The sequence below is a fragment of the Falco punctatus genome, assembly GCF_963210335.1.
Source record: "Falco punctatus genome assembly, chromosome: 11".
NCBI lineage: Eukaryota > Metazoa > Chordata > Aves > Falconiformes > Falconidae > Falco > Falco punctatus.
In genome coordinates this window covers 17190742-17215236 of record NC_137591.1, presented here as the reverse complement: position 1 = coordinate 17215236, position 24495 = coordinate 17190742, and the positions used below count along the sequence as shown (strand labels likewise).

Here is a 24495-nt window from a genome sequence, read left to right as displayed (position 1 = left end):
TTAGAACATGACAATAAACTGTTGCATAAGAATTGGTGCATATTTTCATTAAAACCAATAATCCAAACAAATGTATGCTCATCTATAGAACTACTTAAATGTAGAGAGACAGTGTGTATTTGGCTAGCAAAATGCAGTGCTTAATTTATCATAAAGGTTGATTTGCAGTTGAAAGAATCCTAATAATTACTAATCAAACTGAATTAGCCTCTTTTCTGGAAAGTAATTAAAAGGAAAAAATACAAGGCAAGATTAAAAACAAGTTAGAACATATGTCATTAGCTTGTGTCAACCCACCTCAATGTAGTTTAAAATCAACATACTGGCAATTTGCCTTCAGTTTTCAGCAGAGAGAAAACAACTATTTTCATCTGGCAAAGGCGATTAAATGCACAAGTTCCTCAGCAGATAGCCATATATGCCTCAGCACATTTGAACTCCACAAGCATTGGGAAGAGAACCATATGGACTGCTTAAGGTTTATGTTTCACTTTTGGTTTTGGTTATTCAAATAATGTGAATTACACCTGCATCAGTTCACAATAAGTTTATTTTATGTGAAGAAAAGCTTTGCCATTAATGAAAAATTTCAGTAGAAAACAGTGCTTCCTGCTTTCAATCTAGATTACTCAAAAGTAGAAGCTTGTATTAGTGAAAACTTCAGTAGAAACAAATCTGTAGGAAACATGTTCTTGGCACATGAAGTAAAAGCTTTAAACATGTTAAGTTTGAATAGAGTATTTACCATGCAACCACACTGGCAGAAAAGCCAGTTTGTAATGGCTGGTATTTGTCCCTCAAGACAATAACATGGAAGACACTTAAACCTGCTTACATAACGTTAATTGTATATAAATATGGTGTTGCCATAATTGACAGTCTTTATTCAGGCCAACCTTTTAGTTTAACAGTTCTAAATAAGTAATAGGCACTTTGCCTTTCTGATTTCCCCTTTCACCCATCAGCCAGTCTGAATCCATGCCAGGGATACTGTACACTGTTATCACCTAAAAAACAGAAACGCATTATTACAACATTTTCTTGCCAGGAAAAATTACAGTCTACCTGCATGTGATTTCCAAGGTCTTAGATACTGGATTAATGAAGTTAAATAGAGCACTTAACATAAGCACCCATGGAACATAATCTAGTGCCCATAAAAATTACTTCACTGGTCTATGGAAAAGAAGTAGATGTAGTAGCACATTTTAAAGTCCCTTTTTTTCCTGATGAAATCCCATTTATTGTTTCTCTTCTATTATTATCTATAAATCTTGTATATCATCATCAACTTTAACAGGCAATCTATCTAGAAGAAAGTTTGTTGGATCTTCAAGTGCATGATAGAAAGACAGATGGTGTTGATATGCTACACGTTAACAGAAAATCTTAGGCCACAGCTTATATGTCACTGTCTAGATAATTATCTCAACTTGACTTCTTTTCTTAAATAATGCATTTAAAAAAAAAAAAAACCACAAAACATAACAAAAAACCAAAAAGTCTGAAAACTTTTCTGTGGATGCTTTTCTCCAGGATTAAGCTCCAGTCACATTACCAGTTGGAACTCTCTTGCAGCACCCTGCTTTTTTGTATATCTCTGCCTGCTTTGTATAGGTTCTCTGACTTAAGAGTACAATTGAATTGGAACAGGAATAAACACAGCACAACCACCACCATCAAACCAAGAAGTAGCTGTATTTTTGTACTTTTCCCAAATTGCAATATTTAATGTTTGAAAGGCCAATTGTATTGATAATAGTGCTAAAGGTGTGGTAAAAAGTAGACAGCACAATTGAATCTTGATTGTCTAGCAAATCTCGCAAGCTGAGCTGGTGTAACAGATGTTACCTCTTGTTACAGAATATTAGGGCATATAGATACAGGACAATGCTCTAAGAGTACTACTGAAGTTTAATTAAAAATATCAACTACACAGATTTCTTGATGTGGCCCATCTTAAATGGTCAGTCAAAAACATTCCGATTTTAGTTTTAAATTATCAAGGTATATAGAAAACTTACCTCATCTGCAAGTAGTGATAATTCACTGCTGTTTGCAGCATCATAATCATAGAGAACTCTGGCTTTCCTGCTGCCACTTGATGACTTCAGTTCACTGATACCTGAAGTAACTATTGAATTGCTTACTGAAGGCAATGAAGCAGAGGCCGAGGCCAAGACTGAGGGACTAGAAACACTCTGCACAGGAGTTGAAGAAGACTGATTGTTGTTAGAGAGAAACGTAGATGGAAAGCTGTGAGAGAAAACAAAACAAAAAGACTTCTGAGTGAATCAGTACTATATAGGAAGTTATACATGCCTCCATGCCTAAATTAGCATTCTTGCTTTAATCAGCTACAGAACAAACACCAGTAGACAGCAATAACAGAATGGTACCAATATCTGTATAAACCTAAATAAAGATGCTTGTTCCTGACCTGTAGTATAAATCAAACCAATATACTTCAAAAGGCATATTGCCACCTTAAAAAACCCTTGATAATTGCCTCTTAAAAAAAAAACACCAAAAAAAAAAATCAAGAAAGCACTGTTGGTCAGACTTAATTCAGACCGTATTTTAATAAACATTTATTTTGACAGCTCTGCCAGTAAAAGTAGCCTCCACCTCCTCCTGCTCATCCTCAATCCACAAATCTTTATGTGGCTACACAAAAGATTGCGCTGGTGAACCAGACCAGGGAAGTCTGCAGGTTATAAACACAGCCTCCCTCTGAAAGAAGTAAAAAACCCCAAAACCTAATTATTTTTGTAATCTAAAAGAGTTCGTTGATTCAGCTAACTACATGCTGTAAAACAAAAGCACGTGTTATGCTTGTCCAGGACAACTGTAAAGATGAACTTGTATCAGCTTAAGCCCCTCCTTCCTAGGTTAGGCTGCTGGTTGTTCAGTGCCAGCTGTAGTGTTTGCTAGACCCTTACATGAGGTCAATTCAACGCATTAACCTGCCTGGAAAGAATTTAAAAAAAAAAAAAAAAAAAATGGTAAAGAAAAGTGTATAATCTTCTCCTAAGCTAACAAGCTGAATCACAAAACACTGTGATGAGCACCAGAGCAGATACAAGGGAAAGGGCAGAATCACATGGCTATAGAGTGGAAGAAGCAGAAAGAAGAGCAAAGCAGCAAGAGATTTTGGGGTAGGAGGAATGGAACAGCGCAGGGGGCAATGATGATCTGTGAGATTGTCTCATGTCACTCTGCCCTGCATCCTGGTATGCAGTTCTATGACAGACCAAACCCTCTTACTTAGCAGTTGATGTAGTCATTCCTTGTCCTTTTACTGCCTTTCTCCATTCCAATACTCATTCTACCTTAAAACCCTCCCACCTATGCTCCTCAGTTAAGTTCTTCTTGAAGATGTAGTTCAGTGGCGACTTTAATCATATAAATCAAGATCAGCTTATTCTGACACCCATGTCTGCAGCGCTATTCAGGCTTATATAATCATAGGAGGAGCTGTTTAAGGAGATGACACAGGTAAAAACTCGATCTATCAATATAGTGACTCATTTTTGGATCACGTGGCCATGAACATAGGTGGAATTTAGGCCGCTCAAATCTGTATTGGCTGCAGTAGTACTGCACACAAGTTTACAGCTTCACACTACGCTTAATCTGGTAAATTCACACTGCCACCAAACAGGGTGGAGCCACTCTATCCATTTTTTGCACAAATGTTCATTCTCAGTCATTTGAGTCAGATCTAGCAATCTGTTGCTTTAGAGTTGATTCAATAATCTGATTAACAAAAATCATCAAAAAGTCTGCTAACTTTCCACAAGAACAGCTTGTAAAATATGTCCACCTTGCAGTCATGCAATTGTTGCACCTGACTGAAAGGAAACAGCACAAGTATGTTGTGAGGGACAGAACTAGCCCCTTCACAATTAGACTGAATTGCATATAAAAATTGGGTAGACTTTCAGAAGACTGTGGTGAGTTTAGTTAGCAGTTTACTACTGTCAAAAGGAGGAAGTTCCACTTCCTCCTCTGGCTTATCTTCACCTCATTTTATCATAAAAAGCTGGTTCAACTCACCAAGAAAAGACTGCAAGTCCACAACAACAACAACAACAACAACAAAATATATTTTTTTATTTGCCAGGTTGGTTTTTCAAACCAGTTCACTAAGTTCCCTGAGCAAATCAAATGAGTAGACCGAAGGGAGGAAAATGTAGACCCTGCATTTTTGGAGGGATAACTCAGCTGTGCCTCATGATGTATTTATTACTTGATTAGTTGGCAGAGGGATTTAATTTTAAATGATAATCAGCTGTTTCTCAATTGCTAAATTACCATTTAGTATACTGCTAAACCTGTTCTCTGTTAACACAGTAATTACTTTTAAATCAGCTCAGTTCAAAGGGTCACTAGTTAGTACAGCTAGTGGAAAAGCCAAAGCTTTATAACCACTCTGTCAATCAGTAAAGCATTAAGTCTCTGTCTTTGCAAAGCCAGACAGCTTCAGCTATACAGAGGTTGTCTGTAATTTTTTTTGAACACTTGAGTAGCAGGACTTTCACAGCTTGTGGAGCAGGGGACTAGTAATGAGTAATTTGAAAAAATTACACCAAAGCTTAAGCTTGGCAGTCAGGGAAGCCGAGAAAATTCCAAGCAAAATCAGTTATCAGCAAGAAAAAAAAGCAGCCAGAGTACCAGAATATTTGAAATAGATTTGTTTAGTCCATTCTGAGGAACTAAAAAAAAAAGCTTGCTTTTAACCTGGGAGACTTTATTCTTTAAGCAGCTCCATGGGAGGGGGTGCCAGTAGAGGGATAAGCAGCTGGTGCTGCCTTGAAGAAAAACATCCATAAAATCATGTCTATTTATGTAAAGAGAAGTGAGCACAAGTTTTCGCTCCCCACCTTCCCTACAGCCAATTCATTTGGAACTTGAATAGTCTCAATGTGAACCAGATTGGGGTTTATACCCTAGATTCTGACCCAGGTAAAACATATAATGCATCTACTCTAAGAACCAGGTTTCTGTTTCACGCAACAAACCCTCACTTAAGAGGCTGGACACCTTTGGTCCACCAGTGATCTCAAAAGAAAAGTACATCCCTCACAGCTCTTGGCTTTCATATGAGAATAAGGTACACTGTCACACTTGGATGTGTGGAAAGAACACATGTAACTCAGTACCATATATTCCTTGTAAACCAACAGGGTGTTGGCAATACAACCAAAATCTAGCTGAGGTACCTAAGCTATTTATTTGGTACTATATCTGCCTATGCGTAACACAGGAAGAACACTACACACACCCTGCTCATCCATTTACTTAATGCACCTGTGATGCACTACATGCCTGTAAGTCGAGGAACTCTTCCAAAGCAAGGAGTGCAACTTGAGACCCTGTCCCAGTGCTGTCCATTATAGTTCAGTAGGACTTCCTTGCACAAGGAAGGAAAGACACACCCAAGATTTAATACCATTCCTGGTTTACTCCACATAGGCAGAGAAACTTCATTTGGCTGTCTGAGGCATGTAGGATTTTGCAAAGCTTCCATGCTTTTGGTCTTCTAGCATTCACAGCAATTTTATCAAAAATTTTGATCGGATCACAGCCACATAAAGATACATTCTTCTGTTTTCCTAAAGACACTATTTTCTTCAAATATAGTTGTTTTTTTTTTATACCTGGTAGCCTTTTACACAAATTTTAAAAAAAGACAGCTATTCCGGATATGCTATACATCCTAAAGCAAGATATTTTAAAGAGGAGTTCTTCCTTAGCTTAAGGGTATTATGCTTAAAGCTTTCTGTTTGGTAAATACACTAGGATAAGAGCACAGATTTTAAAAACATTCTCTCAAAATAGTTGTGTACATATACTTCACTTAATTTCTAATTTAAGAGGCTTTTATCCTTAATCCAGTAAATGTTTATTTTCAAGCTTTCAATTTTACAACTTACATTCATGTCCTACAAAAATGTAACTTTAAAGACGTAGCTTTTTTTAAAATCACAGTTTTAAAGAGGTTTTAATAAAAGTCCTTAAACTACCCATTCAAATGAACTGAGGAAAGGAAATCAAACACCACAGGAAGTTGCAAGTCAGGAAAAGGACAAGACTCAAGAACACTTTTGTTTTTATTTCCTTGTCACGAAAAACAAAACAGAGATACCTTATAGAGGCAGTTATTTAGAACAGATACTACAGTAAACTTCTAAGCACTGACAATCCTTCAACGTGTATGCTCACCTAAATAACATGGTCTGGTCTAACCCTAAGAAAGGCTGATTTTTCAGGAAGAATTAGAATAGGGAGACTTTAAGAAAAGTACGGAGATCTCTTTACATCACTACCAATCACACAAAAAGGATTGTGAGCACAAACTAACATCAGAGAGTTTCTTCTCTTACTTTAAAAATGCTAAACCCACAGAACAGTAAAACTAGACAAACTTGCTCATTCCACTGTGAGTGCTTTGGATTTATATTACAAAGTACATTTCTCCCTAGATACAATATCTATGCTAGCAACTCACTTGTGTGGAGAACACAGTTTAATTGAAGATCAGTTAGTGCCCTGTCACCGATGAAGATGTAACAGGAATTTACAGGCAGTACAAAAACTTTTCCCACATTGCGTAGCAGTTTTGTAGCATGAAGTGTAAGACAACTGAATGATTACATGTCTAGAAATTCCTTTTTGCGCCATTAAATGAGGTTACTATGGGCTCACCTTCCTCAAATACAAAATATACAAAATCTCAGTAAATCAATCCTCAAAAGGCATTGGTGCTGTGTATAGGCTTAGGGAAGTAGTTGCACTAAGGCAACTACATATCAGCTACCTGAGAACAGATATATTTCCTTTCAGTCCAGTATGCCTGTGTGTTCACCACTGTTACATCAGTGTAAGTTTTCCTGCTATTCATAACCACTTAGAATTTTTTTTTCTGAAGTTTTTACAGTGTTACTACCTTCCAAGTTGTTTCTGGAGATCCAACATATATTGGTAACATTGCGCGTAATAGGTCATCTGAGCTTCAACAAAATCATTCAGACAGCGAAGATGATGTGCCTAAAATCCAGCAAAGAAAACAAGTTTTTAGTCTCTAGAAGTACTATGCTGCATTAGAAAGCCTGGTCTCCTAGTCAGGTGCTAATGCCAATACTGGCACATAAGGATTTGTGCCGCACAGGCATGATGTCTGGATTTACCAGGTAACTGGGATAAAATGTCACAAAAACTAACATATTTGAGCAGAAAAGTCAGGGCTGTTCAAACATCATGCCATTTACATGCACTGTTTCCATAACAGAATAAATATTTTAGCACTTTTTTGTGGTTTCAACATTCAGTTGATCTGACCAATGGGAAGCTGAGGTTAAAGGATAAAAAAGAAAGCTCCTGCATTCTCAAGGTTAACAGAAGACTAAAGTTACATTCAATGAATAGTAAACAGAATTCAAAGACTAAAAAACACACAATTTGATGTGTTAACACACTGAAGTGAAGCCTCATAGCCTGAAGTCCTCGAGTAGCTTACTGTAGTTACTTTTAGAGAATGCCCTGATTTTGACTTTTCCCCTCTACCCCTTTTGGGTACTCACATGTGTGCTGCTGATTCCTTCCAGGAGAAGTCTGGTAATCTCTGCTTGGCGGTCAAATTCACTCTGAGTAATTCGTACTTCCTGTTCAGACTAAAAGTAAGGATGCACATTAAGTATTTGTACAATGCACACTGTTATGCTTTCAGACTGCAACAGCTCCATTTTATTCAAAGGCACTCATATAAAGGCATTAATCACAAGCTTTGGTGTTTGAAACGTGCTTTTTCACTGCTGATCTTCACTAAGCAAAAAAAGTAATTGCATTTTGGGTTCAGAAATGTTGAGGCCCTGTATACACAACAAACAGCTTTATCATCAGACACCTACCACATAGAATCAATGTAGGCAAAAGGAAGGCATTTTTCTGCCAGCAGTGTTACCCCACCTCTCCCAATAACAAAACAAATGTTCCTGGGCAAAACAATGTCTGCACCAGGGGTTCTGACAGCATAGTGGTGGCAGCCAAGGACCACATAATTTTTTTCCACACTTCAAGTTAACAGGGCTCCGAGCAAATAATTTAGGGTAAACCTCGCATTATTTTTGTCAGGTAACTGCACAGCAATCAGCTGTATATAAATCTTTGATAGTAAGTTTTAATAGAATATTTCATAAATCATGTCTCATACTGGCCACCAAGCTATTGCAAACTATCTCTGGAGCTTGTAATTGAGGCATCTTTAAAGTAAATAAATCCAAACTATAGCAAATGTTCTAACTTCAAATAGAAAAAAAAAATCTATTAAAATTATTTAAGTTTCATATTTAAATAATTCAAACCTAATCCTTGTTACATAACATTATCAGCAATCTTTAAATAAGTCAGCAATGTTACAGCAGTTTTAGAAGACATCCATCTAGCACAAGCCAAAGTGTTGGGGGGGGGACACAGACGGAGGGGGGAGGGGAACGACAACTCAAAACAGACAAAAAGAGAAAAATGTGTGTTGTAAGATTCTAAGATATACTGTCCCATGACAGAATGTCCTCAGCCTGGAATCCAGATTACCTTGCCTTGATGCTTACATGCATTTATACATTATTTCTAAAAACAAACCCAGAGGCAAAAACCCGCATTAAGTCCAAGATGCAGCAGTTACTCTTCTCAACAAAATGAAATAAGGAAATGTATTTTCAGGAAACTTAATGAGGTGATACTGATAAAACATTGGTCTCAAAAGGATTTTATGTGTTTGCAGACATTCTGCTCTTGCATTCCACTAATGTTAATCAATACAAGAAGTTGCATGGAAGGATCTTAAATCTCAGAAATGAGCACAGAAGAATGATGCAGATATCAAAAATGTTTCTTGGGTCTGAAGTCACTGCAGCTGGGAAGGCTTATACATTAATTAAACAGTGAGGAAGCAGCTGTAAAGTACCATGTGTTTCTTTCTTAAACCTGAGATAGCAGTATGTATATCAAGTTACAAACTAATTTGGTTTTCAAACTTTGTTGAGGCAAGGATCTTTGCTTGGAATTGTCCTATTAAATCTGTATTATTATGAGTGAAATCCATCTGGCAGTCCCTGAGAGAAATTTAAGAACTGAGAAGAAAAGCAAATCTGATAGCCAAGAGAGGAAGAAAAGCACTCCCTTCTGTACTAGCAACATTTTCATTTCCTTTAAAAATCCAGCAAAATTATCTGGAGATAAATAGTCTAGTCCCCTCTGAAGTCAGCAGTTGCTGAAGTGTTTCCTTCCTCCTGCCAGGTAAGTAAACACATGAGAATAGGAACTTATCAGAAGGGGAATTATCCATCAGAATAATTCTATTTGTTTCAAGAACATTTAAACAAATCAACTACTTTCTATAAGAAAAGACAAAGCGAGTAATGTAGTAACATGCATTAATTCAGCCAGTACAGGCTGACTTCAAACTTCTCCTGGGTTTGTAGAGATTTACATAAACTACATTATGTGACTATGTGTATCGTCTGTTTTGCCCATCCCCATTTTCAGTACTGCTAGGTGAACAGGAGCAGGGCAGCATATCTACTCTACGCCTTGTGGTAAAGGTGAAAGTCAGCTGGTTTTCAGTCTGGAAAGCTTATGGCCTGATCACCTTTGTTTCTGAACATAATGAAGAGCTCAAAATACAAGCCTAAACTTTCCAGTGCCTCACAGCTGCAGTCATATTTTGTTCTTAGAACTGGAAAGCCTCACTGGGTACCTCCCTTGAAGACCCCTCAAAATGGTACTTGCTTCCCAAGTTCAGAATATGAACCTGGTTTCTGAAAGTGAATATCCAGATGTTCATAATCTCCCCAAATTTCACACAGCAATATATGACCTCTCAGAAATACTCTGCAACCCTGCAGCTAAGAGATAACACAAAACCATAAGCACACAGGAAATAAAACCACTCTCCTAATGTTTTATTAGCCACACTATTGGTAAAATGAGAGCCTCCTTGTTTCCTCCGTAGTCAAAGGAAAGACAGGAGCTCCTCTTGATGCTCAAAACCGGTTTAACCTCAATGTGCTGAACACGGGCTAGAAGCCTCTGCTCCTTCCACTGGCTACAACAGACACCTCAGAAGACACCTAACAAAAATTCATGTATAAAAAGCATGTAACATTGGTACCTCCCCCATGTGTTTTATAGTACAGTATTTAATATCCTCTAATTCCACATTTCAGAGGTCAAGTTAAACTGAAGAAAGTTTGTCATTGACACCATACAAATCTTTTGTTCTAACTCAAAAAAACCTCTGTAATTGATCTAGAGATTACTGGACAGTCTGAAATCCTTGTTGGGAAGCTTCTTATATTTCAATGTAAAACAACCGTTAATCTCTTCATCCAACTTTCAAACACAGAAGGACAGATTGCCTTTAGAAACCTGGATGGATTACTGCTACTTTGGCAGAACACGTATGTTGTAGTTTCTTCTCAACAGTTGCTGCTTTCTATATGCCTAACAAAAATGCATTTTTTCTCTGCATTTCTTGCATGCACTCCAGCATTTTACTTACTGTTCTATGTTCTGGGTAAAAGCTGAAGGTCAGTGTTTCTCAGGACAGTCTAGATTACTAGACCCCAACCTCTCTGAAAAAATTTTCAAGTAAGCTCATTCTCAAGAGGTCATTTTTAACAGGATGCCATACCAGTAAATTTTGAGACAAGTCTTGTAGGTCTTTTTCTATTGTATCTTGTCACATGAGATTCATGGTACTGACAGTTAGCCAGGAACAGCTTACTATAAAACAAGCCCCAAGCATTGTTTCGCCACGGGAGTTTGAAAGGCCCTAGAGGGAACCAGTGAATTCTGATGTAATGCATCAGGCTGCCAAGCATTAGACTGAAATCAACAACATGCAATATCCTTTATTACATTAGACCTGCACAACTTATGGTTTGAGAATTCTGCAGTTTCTAAATTGTTTACTTACTTTTGTCACTTCCTCAGCCCATATCTAGTCAGCATTAATCAGGGGCAGGGGGGAAAAAAACACACAAACTTAGACATTAGTTGTACTTTAATATAGGATGCAACCATACTTTGGCTTTTAACTACTTTCCTGTCCTCAGAATTTCACAGGGATTTGAGGAGTGCTATCAGTCAGTTGTCCAAAGCCCCTCATGTACAATAAAACTACAATGAGTATGGATAGCACTACATCTATGAAATACGTTAGATACTGAAGAGTATATGACCTGTTGAACATGTACGTTACAAGAATCTATTTAAAACAAGGTATTACAACAGAAGACATAACTACTTAGAAAATGACATGAATCAGACAAACGAATTTACCTTATAGGATTTCAGTTACCTTAATGTGTTAAGGCATTGGAAAACTATGAAAAGCTGTTTTCATTTTAACACTATGTTAAGTAAAGACTGAAACAGATAAATGATTTCTCTTGCTAATTTCATTACCATTTCCTATTTCACAAGTGTTTTTATTGAAATCTACATTTAAAATATTAAAGAGGTATCTCAAACTGAACATTAAAGTAGTAGCAAGCAGTACAGCAAAATCACAGAACTGCAAGGAATTTACTCTAGAAGCTAATCACTTCAGCTTGCTGTTCCAGTTCCCTCTTGCAATGCTGTTCTCCTTTAACCTTTGTTTTCTGCAGTTGTGAAAAGATGACACAATCGGGATTTTGTTAGGAAGAAACATTTATAAAAGTTGCAGAAGCAAGATGTAGCAAACATGTTTATTCACTCTTTTATCTGATCACAACTGAGAAATCTGGAACACTAATTGAGATCTGTGCAGATCCAGGACCCAAACTAGGACAGGCTGAACAGCACAGTCTATGTTGTACATAATTAACCCGTTCCTTTCCCACTTTCACAGTTATGGTGCTAAAACCAGCTACACTGAGTCCATGCAACAAATTTATAATATTCTGTACTCTAAGTTAAGCCATTAATTTATGTGACATTATTCAGTTTCAGTTATTTGTAAAACACTGCTTGAAGGGAACAATTTCTACATATTCCTGTCTATTTCACATAATTCACTCTTACTCATATAAAAAAAATAGGAAAGTTACGTAATTTCTTTCACTCCAATGGGTGAAATTAATTTCAGAAGTGACAAAAAAATAATAAATCAATTCCTTTGCATCCTAAGTTTACATTAGTAAACTCAGAGAAATAAGAATATAATATTCTATACTTAAAATTATCAGAAATACTCTGATAAAAACACCACCTAATGCTGTACTGATGTAAGTGTATTTAGTACACTATACCAATCCAGTCTGGAATGGAAAACATCTGAAACAAGACCAGAATGAGCTGGATAGCAAGAGGAAACATTTGACAGGAAAATGAATGAACACAGAAGGCCAACAAACCTTTAGCCATTTTACATGCAGCAAGTTGAGCACGTAAGAGACATTTACCATAATGTTATTCTCTTCAGGCTGAGAGGTGTTTAGTTGCTTAAGTGCATAGATAAAAGACAAAAGCAAGTTAAAACAATATGAATATAGCAGGTGAACAGATTACTAGCACAAAGCACTGCAAGTTTAAGCTAAGCAAATCCGTGAATTGAACATAAAGCTGTTTAGATTTTTATTTTAAATACTGATCTAAGCTACCTCAGTTGTACAGTAGGCATGGGAGTATATAATTTCATGAAATATTAAATATTTTTATAACAGGGGAAAAAATAGAGGTAGATCAATTTACCACTTTATGCTGTCAAAGAAAGTAGTAAAACATAAAAGTTTGCATCATAACTCAATACACTTTGCTAGCCTATCAGTTCAGCACTGTTTGTCAGATATCTTCCTTCATAAATCAGTGAGCCAGCAGAAGATGAACCATTTGCATCACATCTATATCCAGGTTAGTTCTCATTTCTATACTGCAAAGAATAAAGTACAGATGCAATTTTTTCACTTCTTTGGGAATCCTGCAATCCAATACTTCTTAAACATGCACACTGCTGTTAAAATGTAATTAAAATTGAAGTACTGGCAAGGTAGTGAAGTAAGAGGCCTAGAGTTTCATGCTCTACCAGCACTAAATTATTTGTGCATAAAACTGAATTACTTGCTATATGAATATTGAAAACTGGTCAAGCAATAGTAGCAGCATCTGGCAATAATTTTGTCCAAGCACCAAGCTCTAGATAATTACACTGGTGATGGAACTGAAAAACTGAAGTACAGAGCCATTAATTTAATACTAAGCTCAATCGAAACAACATTCTTACGGTCTTTATACTGCTCTAGAAAGTAAGGTATATAACTGCTACTGTGCCACAAAGGATTTTTTTTTTTTTGAAACTTAAGTCTGAACAAATCCAAGCAAAGGAGCAGTGTACTATCGTTTCCAAATTCCACTACTAGCTAGCTAAAACTCTGGTCTGCTCTCCATTGATAGCCTTACAAATTAAGAACACTTGACAAGTGGAGAAGTAACTTTTTTGCATAAAATTTACACAATATAAGGGAAAATGTATGAATGAACTTTAAAGATACAGACAATTTAAATACACAGGGACAGTGTGCATGACGTGGAGGATCGAGACACAGAAGCAGAACTGTCAGGTAGAGATGATGTTGGTTTTTTAGAAGGATAACTATCCCAAAGACACAAGGTGCTTCATTTATGAAGCTCAATCTCAGAGATGACACTTCTGAGATCTTTCAGGGCAGTGATCCATTCAGAAAAGCCAGCAAAATCTGAAGTCCTGCTTCTGCCTCTTCATCATGTACGCTGTCCCTGTGTATTTAAGTTGTCTGTATTCCTTCACCATCTGTGTGCGTCAACCCTTATGGGAAAAATCACTTAATTATCCATAACTGCTGCACTTTCAGGGATGCAGTCAAAACATAGCTATGAAAATACTGTTAGCATACCCTGCTGAAATTGCATACATTCAATTACCTATTCCTCCATTTAGAGGCATTTTAAGAGTTTAAAAAGAAGCTTTTAACAACAATTTTAATCTCCTTGAACAAGCGTTTCTTGAGGGAATAAGAATGGTTAAGAGATATGAGTTTAGCAGTCTCAGCCTGTCAGGGGGTGTGAAATGCTAAACAATACAGAAAGAGTAAACTACAAGTATAAATAGGTCCGTCAGCTGGAAGTAGTCATACATATGCTTCAACTATTGTAGAGATTCAAACACCAAAACTTCACCTCTGAATAATATGTATTTACAACCATCTTGGCCAACTGTAGCATGTAATTTTTGGGAGTATAGGCTCATCTAGTCTAGAACAAGGGGAGAATACTTGGGTCAAGTAAGTTCAACTTGATGGAATATCTAAACATAGAAGACTTAAGACCTTGAACAGCAATTAGCCCTCATTTCCATGTGTTCCACTGAGGCATTTATTACAAAGTATCTATAAAAGTAGTGAGGGTAGAAGCTAGGACTGGAAACATAACTGAGCAGTCAAGTTTATAACTATGTATCGGTAAGTTTGAAAGTAATGGATAAACAAAACAAAAAATAAAAATCCACTTACTGCAGCTCGGGCTTCTGCAACTTTTGCCTTCTTCAATCTGGTTTTTGCTGCATCCAAATCTAGTCTTTTATTTTGTAATAGTTTACGTTCTTTCTGAAAGCAAGTTAGGTTAGTTCATGAGAACAGGTACACATACTTGAAAGCAAAAGCCTGTCTACTTGGAAATTTTTTTTAGTGAAGTATCACACACAAAAGGGTTCTCCAGTTGAACACAGAGGCAGAATTAGATTCTAATTATTCTCATACATTTTATACTCAAGAACTACTAGAACAATAGTTACAAAAAGGAAGTTTTCAGAGTCATTTTGATTTTACCTTATCAAAAGTAAGGAAAACATACTGAAGGCACAAATTCTGCCCGAGTTTTTCTCCATCAGTTTGAGTACAGCAATAACATACAATTACCCACTACTTCATTTTGAAGATTTACAGTTACAATCGGTGTGAAATGCCAAGGAATGCACAACTCAACTTACAGTAATAGTTTTGTAGTCTCCTTCAATAAAGTTTCTCAGAGGAGTGAGAAAGTTTATAGCAGAAGTTTGAATTAGTTCTCTGTCTGCTGTCCCAATTCGCTTTTGTGTTTCTCCACACTTGATGAGCGCATTTCCTGCAAAGGAAAAAAAAAATTAATTTCATAGTGATTCAGGCAGGTGGTTAACAAAGCAGGTTTCTACAGGCAGGAATGTTTAGACCAGCAGTTTGAAAGGTAATCCAATGCCATCACAAGGGCTTTCAAAAGAAATCCGAATCAGCTACAAAAAAACCCCACCGTACACCCCTAAAATAAACAACACCCAAACCAAACCATTTCAATCAGTAACAATCACAGGTCAGGGCAAGATTTCAATGAGAACAGATACAGCATTGTAGTAGTGGCCCTAACTATGGCAATTCCATTGTGAACAATTACTTTAGATGGATATCATACCTACTTTTATTTTAGTCCAACAACCTTCTCCCTTTATACTACATTTCTGTTTAAGTCAGGAGTAGTTGGTCACAAGGAAAAACATCACTTAGCTCCTGGAAAATAATGTGCTTTCCCCCACCTTCATCTACTCCAACTTATAAATACACATTTGTATATTAACTGAACAATACTTTGAAATTTGGTTGCAAGTTAGATATTTAAACTTAAGGTAGCATACCAAGGATACAGTTGTTATTACTACGTTTCAACAACAGGCTGACCTGGCTTAGAAAAAACACTGAAATATTTTGTGACACCAAATGTAAGGTACGTGTATCTATCTTTCTGCTAATAGTTTACGTGACTTGCCTGAATTCTAAAAATTCTGCAAGTTAAGGGACAGTGTGCCTGTAAGTACAAAACTATTTGATGTTAGAGAGCAAGACTTGAGGCTGATGATCAGAAGGAAGGCCACAGATAACAGCATAAAACCACGTGAAAGTAAGAGAGACAAAGCCTGCCATTATTGATTTTGTATCCCATAAGTCTTCTATAAAGCATTTACTTTTTTTTTTTTAAGTGCACTTTCCTTCTTTTGAAAAGGAACACCATTATTTCCACATATAAAGATCGCATTCTTCCCAGAACAAAAGTTTTCCTTCCCACTGCAATTTTGACAAAAGCAACTAAAGAACTAACTATCACTTTGATTGCAGGCCATATTATATATATACACACACATACACCTATGCATTTCAGTTTGTTAAGTTAAATTAACAGCTAAATCTGTTATCTGCAACTTTAAGAGTTGCAGAGAATACTAGAATTCGACTTTTTAATTACTGTCAGTGTAAAAACATTAGATGTAACACCCCCAACCCTCCTGTCATAGGGTATATAAATTTGCTGGAGAAAGAAGAAAATCTAGATTATGTTCTATACTCTCACCTTTAGCAAAATATTATATATTAAGAAAAGCAGGAATACAGTAAAGTTAGAAAGGCTTCCTACAGAAATTATTTTCACTCCACACCACAAATAAAATGTGTTCTTTTAACAAGGAAACCAAATTTCAGAATTATTTTTTCTGGTAAGAAAATTATCCATCCACAAAGTCTGTTCTCATTCCAACAGCAGATTCTATTAATAGATTTGGATAGAAAGCCCATCATTGATCTCCTAATGCTCAAAGTTGTACAGCAAGTCAGCTCAAACTGATACAAAATATTGAACTGTTTTATCTAGAAGACAAGAAATATCATTTTACACTAAGAAAACCTAGATCTGTGCATTTTTCCCCCCTTCATTTCTGCATGCCAGACATATTTTTTGGTTCTACTTACCATAGGCTGTTCCTGGGCCAAATTCATTCCCAGCATCAATCATGTACTGGCCTAGTAACTCTGGATTATTCATGCGACTTGGTGCTTTGCGGTCCAGCTTCTCATAGACAAATTCTTCTATTCTGGCATCTAAAAAAAAATGTTTATTTGAAATAAGCACTGTCATTCACAACACAAGCTAGAAACAGAAACAACAACAACAAAAAATAATTCAAAAGCCGAACATTAAACAACATTAAGTGAACAATGTTAAACTGAAGACACTGTTCTTGGAAACTGACTGTATTCCACGTTTGTCATGCCATATTCGAGTGTTTCTTAGAACAACCTGTGAAAGTGAAAAATTATACTTTTCTTCTCCCTTTTATCAGCATATTTATACAGTTTTTCAAAGTTTTGTCGAGAAGTCTTCACTGTAAGAGCATAATAGAACACTCCTCAGCAAAACCAGTCTTTTTTTCCACCTCTAGGAAAAAACTGCGAAAATTGTTCACTAGAATTAGCAGTGTAGGAATGAAGTTCAGCTACTCCTCTAGGTTCCTTATTAAAATATTCTGAAAGTTTGATAGCCCCAGAAATTCTATCATCTCTTTCCCACTCCCTCTGCTTCCTTAAAGTGCTCTGAAAGAAACTATTACAGATATTAGGAAGTGTTTCATTTCATATTCCCATCTTCTCTTAGTTTGAGCAACAAAATTATTTTAAAATAAAACTGTCATGACTATATGATCATTAATATCCATCTATCATAATATTAAGCCACAGTATGCTTCTTAGGTGTAAAAGCTTCACAGATATGAACAGGACACTGTTAATTACAATAGCAAACTCCTCAGATACGGCACCCAATTTCTCTGACCAACTGTTTTGACTTCATAACTAGCTCACTTCATATATGCGGTCACTATGAACTAATTTCAGCCTGCAATAGTACAGACAACCACAAAGAAGATCTCCAATGAAAAAAACTGCCACTTTGAAGGAACCCAAAACAATACTGTTAATTAGACAACGTTCATCAGCACTGTATTAAACAACTACTTTCTCATGAAGGTCACAAAAATTAACTTGGCACATACAAACACGGGTACCAGTGCATTCCCTGGCACCAAGGGCAAACCAAAAATGATGCAAATTCTTACTGGTTTTTCTTTAAGTAAAGGCTACTCTATCCGTAGCTATTAGTAAATGACGAAAGAACTGAAAAGTAATCCGAAATTATCTATTACATAGGCCTGACATAAAGGTACAATTAAAAATGTGATTGAAAGTAATTTTTCCTCCCCCAGAGTCATTGCGTTAAAAACAACCAAAAGAAGCTTTCTACAGCATGTGATAGTCCTCCCAAGTAGGCTGCCAAACAGCTGAAGTTACATTCACAGATGAAGACCACTGCTTAACGCCGAGTATTTTTAGCCATCAGAAAACTGACTGGTCAGCATAACTGAGATACTACCATACACTATCCTACTCAATCCTCCTCACACAGTCCTACCAGCCTTCCATTAGTAATTCAATATTCCATAATTATAAGTTTCTGAAAAAGTCAATAGGTATTACAAATACTGAATTAAATGAACAAGACAACCATTTCCTCTGGTCTTGAAAAAGGCAGAAATTTGAGCTGGAATATTCTATAAATTCTACTGCATTCTTTCCACAGGATTAGTTGTTTTGGGTTTTACATGTGCTTTTTAAATACTGCTTTTATGGAACTGAAGGATGCAACAGGCTTCCAAAATAGTACTTCAAAGATCAGGTTTGTAACAAATTTATCTAGTTGGCATTAGAGAAATGCTATCAGTGTAGGATTTATTAGTACAGGTAAATCATAACTGAGTATGTCACTACAAGGAGAATTATTTATGTTTTCAGTGCAGAGGTATTAGCAGTATTATAATTTTATCATTTCAGCAAACCTAAACGAGGTTTAGATTTTTTTTTTTAATAGTATTTCACCCAGTGACTAGAGACCAGGTCTTGACTTGAAATCTAGATCTATACACTAAAAATTCCTACAGCTGCCAACTCTAGTACAACTGCCATGAATGGCACAGGTAACTGTAGGATATGAGTCTGAAACAGATACCATCAATGTTACTACTCATAGCAGCAATTTCAGAAACAAAATTAACACACCAGAAAACTACATTTCTTCTACCCATGTTTTTTTTCTATCATTGTTGTAGTAAGAGATACAGCAGTGATGAAAATATATTTAAGACTTTATTCCATTGCCTAAATATAGTGTAACAATGTAATCATTCTCTAGTAAAGGAATTGTTAAAGACAGGCATTTCAGTTCATCCTGCCTGCTTGAAACGGAATTGTATTGTGCAGACAATTCAAAGCAATGAAATAGTAATGACATTTCCTAATCGACTGTACCCCATGAAGAACTTGAGTTCTTACAGCTACCTAAGATTTCTGGAAGTAGTGGGAAATTCAATTGAACAGAAAACAACTGAAAAACCAGCCAGCCTGAGACTGACCAGAATATGGAACAAATGCTATAGTTTAAAGAGCTCTGTCTAAAGCTTTTCCCATTTGAAGGGTTAAGGAAATAGCCACAATTGGTACAGTGTCTCTGATTCTCAGCAACTCTTCAAAATGTGCTTTTCCTAACTCCAGCCTTCAAAATTTAAAACTGCTATATTTAGTCATAACTTATGCAATACTTACTGCAGTAAACATTTACATTGGCAAATCTATTAATTCAAAAGTTGCAAACAAGAACCTGAAGGGCTCTTACTTGGATTTGGCTGCAATAATACTTCTGTTTGTTTCATTATTTTTTCTGTCCACAATTTTGTGCATTCTGCTTTGCTGAGAAGGTTCTCCAGGTGAGCATCCAGTTCAGTCTTCTCTGCTTGACCAAGCTTTTCTTCTGTGAACTATGAGTCAGTTTGAAAACAGTTAGTTCATATAAATAGTTTCTCAGTACAAGTTTACGACAGTAATTATTCATTCATAATAGTTGCAGTTCATATTTTCAAAGATATAACCATTATCCAGTCATCAATACAAATCTAAGAATAAAGTTGAAAGTTCAACAACACACCCTTACTATTAGGGAAAAAAAAAAGGGGCCGGAGGGTGTTAATCAGACTAAGACAAGGATGGTGATTTATAACATGAAGAAATCCTCTGCTCTACTTGGTACTGAGAGTTCTCACTTGAAGCATTTTGTCCAATTTTGCATAGTGCACTTTGAAATACCAGCCAAGAGTCCAGAGGTACCAAATACAATTAAAAGATTACTTCAATCTTGTGTATTTTGTAATTAAGTTTGTCCCTTCTCCCACAGTAAAATCTGTAGACACAACAGATTCTCATTGCAGCTACCTTTAATGTGTTTAAAAAACGTTGTCTTGTCCACAGCAAATAGGACAAAGATAGTGAGTTTAAACTTCAGCATGACGATTTAAATTAGAATTAAACTGAAGACATTAGAGAAGGCTTTTAAAGAAAAGGATTAAAACCTAAAATGGACTTCCCTGGGAAGTTGTGGAATATGTATCTTTGAGGGTGGGGGGTAGCTTGCATTTTAGAATAAGACAAATCCATGTCTGATGATGAACTGTTTAGATATAACTGATCCTGTTATGCCTTAAAGAAACAGTAAGATGACCTCTTCTTTCTCTTCCTAGCTGTGTTTTCAGTGACAATGAAATACAATGTAAATCCACTTTAGATAAAGAAATCCAGCAGACAATTCATTTCACTTGATACTAAATTCATGCCAACTTTCATTAATCCGCAGAGAGTTTGTACTTCAATCCCAGCTCCCCGGGAGAGGGGGAAGCTGCACGTTTCACATCAGGGAACCAAGCAAAACCGGAACAGTGTTTTGCCTGCCTCTCTTCAGAGCAGCAGTTCCTCATGACAATGATGATCTCATCACTTGACAGCCTGTTCAAAGCCAGGCATTTTCAGAGGAACCTGGCTTATGATTAAATCTCTAACAAGCTTACCAATTAAGCACATAATAGGACTGGAAGCATTTTGACTGTCAAACTTCATTCTTAACAAGTTCTTTGGTGGGCAGCAGGAAACAGGAATACAAGTAAATTGCATTGTCCAAGTTTGGTTTAATTTCCATCCCATGTAGAAAAAAAAAACAGCTTTGATAGCACGCACATCTGAAGTCTAGAAAATGCTGCAGCGTTTGCAGCTCTATATAAAAGCAAATTGCCTTCATGAAAAAGTTCATTTTCAGTATAGGGAAGAATAGTATTTCTTTATGGATGTATTACTACTATCGTTTAAAAGGCTCTTTAAAAAGAAGTCATACACCATAAGTTGTTCTCAAAAACTTTGTACAGATTCATTAAAACACAATATAAATGGTTTTGAAATTATTTTTTTACTAATCACAAAGAAGAGTATTTGTACATAAAATGGGCTTTCCTGTTAATATTTCCATAAATCTCAGTAGTGTGAAGATTGCTTAGTGAAGATCCCAACATTAGGTTTCATACATACACTTAAAGGAAAAATTTGATTTTAGCAGTATCAAGCAGGATGTTAAATTGCAGATTGACAGAACAATGGTTTAATGCAACAGCGCTGCCACTCTGATTTCCCCATCTTGGCTACCCTGAAACCTAAGTTTGAACTGGTCTTTGTTTTATGTCCTTTTTCAAACATTGTTCCATCCCTTAAGGGTAAGAACAAAATAAGCAAGGTGGTTATAACTCAAGAATTTTTCTTCTGCTTAGAAGAACTGTTCCAAGAAAGGCAGATACTAATGATTTTCTACTTTGATTAGCACTCTGAAAGTTTTATTTTCCATTTTATTAGAGCTTAAACTACATCATACAGAGATACTTACTGTAAGTACTTGCTGGAAAAAAAATTGTATTAGTAAACCATCTAATCCATCCATCTATCTTTATTAAATTCAAAATATACACACAGGTTGCCTGACAATGACCAGCTCACACAGAAAGAGATCGTAGTGTTTTGTATATAACTGATCACAGCCCAATTGGCATTCCAAGTCTACATTGCAAAATCACTAGAAGGAGAAATTACATTAAGATAAGCCTTTAACTTCAGACAAAAGTCACGAACAATAAAAGCATTTCTGCTACCACAGAGTGAAAGCCCAGCTCATTCCTGACCACTAGACAGGCAGCTTGTTGATTACACTGCCTGGCAAAAGAAAGGGCTTACATTCCTCTTGCCACACTCCATGGCATTATTTATTTCACCTTAACTGACTATAACAATTTGCTACTTTGATCCACAAATAGCAACTATTGCAAGACTGACAAAAGGACTCCTTCAAGCATCTTCTGGCTAGTGCCAGAAGGAAGGATAGGTTTTGGATGAAGATGACCAATAGGCTTGATTTTTCTGTAGATTATAGCACTTAGAACACAGTATAATCTCATCCACAGAAGGAACAGGTTCCCTGGAACATGAGTATCGGGTGGTTGTGGGTAACAGAGCCCCAGTCCCCTTGTAACAGAGAAGCCCGACAAGCCTGTGAAACACTACCAAGTCATTCACCATCTTGTAAGTTGAAATGAAAATTTTAAGTGGTTTTCCTACATACCATTTTGTGCTGCTGAACTGTTTCATAGGGTTTGGGGTTTTTTTGCTTGTTTCTAATATCCCAAAGCAACTAGTGTCAGATTGTATCATATCATTCAGCAATGCCTGAACATAACAGCTTCTCTCAATACACAGAACTGCAATTTTTACTGAAGGACACAAAATCTACACCCAGATGACATTAAAAAAAAAAAAAAATCAACAGAATTACTGCTCCTTAATATTATCTGTAGGCCTTACGTAGGAACTTAACAGAGGAAGCAACAGGAGCACACAGAGCATGAGTTACTCAGATAATATGAACATGTTAGCAATTTGCTCCTCCCCCTCAACGGCTTCATTAAACTTCTCTGTTTAGGGGAAAGTGGCAGCTGGTAGAACAAAATTATTACTTCCACATTTCCACAGAATTTTAGTTTAGATTAAGCAAGTAACTAATGTAGCTATTCAGATGTAAACCAACAATGCAGATAGAGCATAATGGAGCAAACCACAGTTCACATGACCTTTTAACCACTACAGACTGCAAAAACCTACATTAGATTTAATGCAATAAGCTGATTAAAATGTAAAAATGCACGATAAAAGATATGAAATGAAAAGGTCCCATCACAGGATTTTACAAAGAAGGGTGAACTGTATCTCCTTTTTTTTTTTCTTCCCCTTGTCCAGCAAGAAAAGGGAAAGGGGTGGAGGCTGGAAAGGAAGAGCTGGTCCGGGAGACGTGTAGGCCTGGAAGCGGGGGCGGGGGGCGGGGGGGGGAGCATGGGAAGACCTCCATCACAAAGAGAAGGAGCAGCCACAACGACTGCTTTAAGTTCATTTAAATTTTAACAACGTTTTCTGGCTAGTTTGCGTTTTCGGAGCTTGGCTGTGCTGCCGATCATTGCTCCTGCTGGAATACTGAGATTTAGGGCAATAGATGGGCCCGATCAGAGCAGAGAGCGACTTTAACCATGTTCCACACCTGACCGTGACCCCAGCGAGAACTCGTAAGAAACCAGAGTGGATTACTAGGCACTGTCTGGATGTCCCCCTCCCTGCAGGAAATCTGTTCAGGTTTGATTATATAAAGAAAGGGGATTACGGCTCAAGACAACAGCGAAGGAACAAAACCCAATTATAGTGCCCTTATCGTGAAGAAAGGGGAAGACCGATTCAGAAACAATGGGCTACCAAACAAGCTTAAAAACGAAACTAAAGCTCAAACAAAACCAGAAAGCCTATGCCGACAGACACTTTGACGTGTCACATCAGAGCTCGAATCCCACCGACCGGGCAGCGGCACACGTTTTCAGCTGCCACTGAAGACACCGGCTCCTTTCAGCAGACACACCTTTGTCCTGCCCACGCCCAGAGCCCCACCGTGTCCGCTCGCAGCCGATGCCCGCCCGGCTCGTCCCGCCCAGCCCCGGCGCCTTCTCCCCTCCGCCTGCCCTGACCTTGGGCTGCCTCAGCCCCCCCACGGCCCCCCCCGGCCAGCTGCTCCGCGGGCAGACCGGCGGCACCCGGGCCGCGCCCAGGGCTGGCAGGGGCTGCGGGGAAAGCGCTGGCCTGAGGGGCGGCACCGCACCGCGGCACACCGCCGCCCGGCCCCGGCTCCGCGCTCGCCCCTCGCCAGCGCAGCCCAGCCGGACGCTCCCTCAGCGTCGGAAGCCCGCGGCGGGCCCGGCCCCTCCCGGCCGCCGCTGCCCGGCCCGGGGCGGAGCGCAGCTCCCCGGAAAACGCCCCGCGCCGGCCCCAGCGCGGCCCCAGCGCGGGCCTCGCCCACCTCCCGCAGCCAGGGCCACGGCAGCGAAGCCTAGCCGCAGCGAAGCCCAGTCGCGGCGAAGCCCCCGCAGGAGCGGCCGGGGCGTACCTGCACGGCGCGGCTCAGGAAGGTGCCCGCGTCGGCCGCCAGCTTCTTCACATTGAAGTCCATGATGTTCATCTTCGGCGGAGGAGGAGGCGCTGACTCAGCCCGGTCACCCGCGGCAGCGGCCGCTCCGACCCGTCCCTGTGGGGAGCCGCCGGGGGGCGGTGCCGGCCCGGCCGGGCGCCGCCACAGATTGGCCGCTGCCGCGGCGTCAGCCGCAGGGCCCGGATCGGCCGGTGGAGCGGCGGCGGCGCCCCGCCTCGCCTCGCGCTGCCGTGAGGGGACAGG

The 24495-nt window shown here is 38.2% G+C and overlaps 1 protein-coding gene across 3 annotated transcripts; it reads right to left on the bottom strand.

The window, feature by feature from the left end:
* Positions 1-532: 532 nt before the first annotated feature.
* On the bottom strand, positions 533-24451 carry SH3GLB1 (SH3 domain containing GRB2 like, endophilin B1). 3 transcript variants are annotated; one of them, XM_080406662.1, is made up of 11 exons: positions 24211-24451; positions 19543-19684; positions 16791-16919; positions 15011-15144; positions 14535-14627; positions 12405-12491; positions 10982-11005; positions 7587-7676; positions 6953-7053; positions 2025-2256; positions 533-1007 (listed from the first exon to the last, which is right to left on the bottom strand). In XM_080406662.1, exons 1-11 carry the CDS (start codon positions 24280-24282, stop codon positions 900-902), a joined length of 1212 nt encoding a protein of 403 aa, XP_080262788.1. In that variant the 5' UTR covers positions 24283-24451; the 3' UTR covers positions 533-899. The 3 variants fall into 3 exon arrangements, with proteins under 3 accessions (XP_080262788.1, XP_080262789.1, XP_080262787.1); XM_080406663.1 differs by having other exon boundaries at positions 12453-12491; XM_080406661.1 differs by lacking the exons at positions 10982-11005; positions 12405-12491.
* Positions 24452-24495: the final 44 nt, after the last annotated feature.